Below are 3,563 nucleotides of genomic sequence, written 5' to 3' on the forward strand. Positions count from 1 at the left end.
TTGTGATAAGAGTTGTATGAGCCCCCAATAAAATGATTAAAAAAAAGAAGAAGAACAGAGCAGAACTACTTCATAGGTTTTTCCAGGGCTGTAATCTTTAAAGAAGCAGACAACCACATCCCTTTACAGAGAAGCCGGTTGCTATGAGTGAGAACCACCTCAACAGCACCGAACAACGGCAATTTGCCTTTATAGTAGATGCTCTTGGATTCCAGAACCTCCACCCCTACCCCCCTTTACTGCATGCACACGCACACGTGCACACATACACACACGTAAATCTCCTTCAAGAGAGACCAGTCCCTGGAAAGAAGGTATCCTGCTTGGTAAAGGAGAGGGATAGTGGAAAAGAGGAAGAGTCTCCACAAGATGGACTGATGTAGTACCTGCAACAATGGGCTCTAGCAACAATTGTGAGGATGGGGCAGGGCCGAGCAGTGTTTCAGTCTGTTGTACAGGGGGTTGCCAGCAGTCGGAACCCACTTAGCATCTTCTAACAAAAGCAGCCACAATTTACCCTAAAGTAGATGTTCTGGGATCCCTGCCTTTCCACATCGCCCTTACTGGGCTGGTGGCCCAGCCGTGGATGTTATTACCTCTTGGCTGCTATGGCTCACAGTTAACTCCCCCTCTAGAGAACTGCCCTTTACTAACAGATTCCACCTGGTACAGGGAGTACCCACACGCTCTAGTGTCTTCTGTTCTTACTCATTCCTGCCCTGGTCAGCCCAGCCCACTGCCAGTTACTGATTGACCCTGGTGTTATGGATTGACTTTTGTCCCCCTAAAAGATGCATTGTAAATCCTAACCTCTATGAGGAGCCTTTGGGAAGTGTGGGGAAAGAAGAATGAAAAGGTAACAGCACTTTCTGCACAGCTTGGAAGCTTCTTCATATATGTGTAGGGAACCAGGTGGCATAGTTGGGGTAGTTATGAGCTGGGCTGCTAAGACCCAGGTCTGCAGTCTGAAACCACCAGGGGTTCCTCAGGAGACAAATCAGGCTTTCTACTCCCGTGAAGATTTCAAGTATTGGAAACCCACAGGAATTTAGGCAGCCTCTCACAGTAAATCCAAACTCACTGCCATCGAGGCAATTCTGACTCATAGTGACCCTATAGGACAGGGGAGACCTGCTCTACTCATGGGCTTCCAAGACTGTAATTGTACATGGGAGGAGAAAGCCTCGTCTTTCTCCCAAGAAACTGCTGGTCATTTCGAACTGCAGACCTTGCAGTTACCAACGTGACTCATAAACCCGATGGCACCAGGACTCCTGATCCATGTAGGAAGGGGCTTCAAAAGGTTTGTGGGAAAATTCCACTGTATTTTAATTCTGCTTTCCACTCCTGCAGAGTCTTGGAAACCCATAAGGGCAATTCTATTCTGTCCTATAGAGTCACTATGACTAGAAAACAGTTCAATGGCAGTGAGTTGTGTGATTTTAATATATGCATTAATTATTTTCTAGCCTATATTTATTCTCAATTTAGTAAGGTTGGGCTCTTCATCAAATGTTATTATTTGAAAGGCCTTCCTGACTTAAAATTCGGTACATCATTTGCCTATTTTTTTTTCTGGTAATTGGTATGATTTTTCTTTTTTCCCATTTGGAGTGATGGTATATTTAAAACTAAAACAAAACAAAAAACCCACTGCCATATCATCAATTCCAGCACATGGTGACTCTCCTCAGGGTTTCTCAGACTATGAACCTTTACAGGAACAGATAGACTCCTCTTTCTCACAGAGAAATGGGCCTGAATATTCCACCTGTGATTAGCAGTCCAAGCCTAACCGACAGTGTGGAAGGGGGTTCAAACCCACCAGTTGCTTTGAGGGAGAAAGATGAGGCAATCTGTAAACATAGTCTTGGAAATCCAAGGAGATAGGAATCAGAAGTGACTAGGTGGCAGTGGGGTTTTCTGTTCATAATAAAAGATAGAATGGCGATATTCTTTACATGTACATACTTGGGTGTTTCTCTTTCTGTCTTTAGTTATGGCTTTTAAACTCCGACAGTTTGGTGATTGAATCTTTGGGAAATCTCAGTAGTATCCAGAAATTCCCCCTGTTGGAAGACATTTTGGAGGAAGATTCCAGTTCTGTCAGGAATGCCATCAAGGTCCTGTACCAGCCATGCATCAAAAGCAGGAATGAAAAGTAAGTTGTGCTTTTGTTGTTTCATTCTATATTGTGTTTTAGCTTATGGTGCTGTATTTGGTTTTTAAGAAATTAATGAGTTAAATAGTATTCTTCTTCCCCCTTTGAAGCGAATAGGAGTTATTCTGCTAAATATTATACTTTCAAAGTAGATTGCATTATCACAGTGAATCCTGCTAGCGTGTAGAAAGCTTTCTTTCATTGAAAATAATTTGTCTTTTTCTTGCAGTCTCAGCTCCTTGTACACATGGGCTGCAATACTAAATCAGACTTCAACACGATATCCTTATTTACAGATAAGGACCATCCAAGCATTGGAGATACACTAGTGAACAAAACAAAGCCTGCTTCCTGGTGTTGCAAATGTATTAGGGGGCAGGTAGACCAGCAACAACAACAACAAAGATTAAGAAGCTTCAATTCTTCCTGTGAGTCAGTCCCTAACTTAAGGTCTTCCAGCTCAATTAAACTTAACAAAAACCTATGAGGCAAACACTATGTTATCTCTATTTTAAAGATAAGGATGGTACTCAGAGACTTTAAATTTCTAGTGAAAAATAAAGCAAGGGCAAGGCAATTGGAGAATGTGCGGATAGGTGTAAAAAGTTGCCATTTTCTATTGAAAAGTCAGGGAAAGTCCCTGTGTTGAGTTGCTACGTTAGTGGAAACGTCAAAGAAGGAGGGAATGAACTACACCTAATGGAAGACCATTCCAAGCAGAGGGCATAACTTTAAGTGCTTTATTTGAACACATTGGGAATTTATACTTGTCCTGTACTCTCAATTGATTTGATCAATGTTCCAAGAACAGAATGGACCCAATCTTTTTCTGGAAACTGAATGAGACATTAAAAAAATTATTGCTTTTTAAAATTCTACCAGTAGTACAAATCATAAAAGGAACAGTACAGATATGCACAGAGTAAAATGTGAAAGTTCTCTATCATGTCCTTCTCCCAAAGTAAGAAGCTTGCTGTGTATTTAAGTACTTACTGTATTTAGTCTGCATCAGAACTTAATTTTCACGATATATCTCTATGTGTGTACATATACTTCGGTTCTCATCTGAAGGAGCTTCAAACAGTTCATGGGAAAACTTCATTGTATTTCAATTCCATTTCTCCACAAACTTTTTTTTAATCATTTTATTGAGGGCTCTTATTATAGCTCTTTTAACAATCCATACATCCACACATTATGTCAAGCACATTTGTACATATGTTGCCATCATCATTCTCAAAACATTTTCTTTTTACTTGAGCCCTTGGTATCAGCTCATTTTTCCCACTTCCCCCACCCTCCCTCCCTCCCTCATGAACCCTTGATAATTTATACATCATTATTATTTTTTTAATGTCTTACACTAACTGCTGTCTCCATTCATGCATTTATCTGTTGTCCA

At 40.9% G+C, this 3,563-nt stretch overlaps 1 protein-coding gene across 1 annotated transcript in view; it reads left to right on the forward strand.

The window, feature by feature from the left end:
• The window catches only part of UBE3D (ubiquitin protein ligase E3D), a 185,498-nt gene that overhangs the window by 56,751 nt on the left and 125,184 nt on the right, over positions 1-3,563 (forward strand). Inside the window, exon 8 of the mRNA XM_013003643.2 lies at positions 1,998-2,161. Coding sequence (XP_012859097.2) covers positions 1,998-2,161 — 164 coding nt within the window. The remainder of the gene's footprint in view (positions 1-1,997; positions 2,162-3,563) is intronic.

This window comes from Echinops telfairi, unplaced genomic scaffold (assembly GCF_000313985.2).
Source record: "Echinops telfairi isolate 266 unplaced genomic scaffold, ASM31398v2 ScPeMD7_3533;HRSCAF=4204_0, whole genome shotgun sequence".
NCBI classification, from domain to species: domain Eukaryota; kingdom Metazoa; phylum Chordata; class Mammalia; order Afrosoricida; family Tenrecidae; genus Echinops; species Echinops telfairi.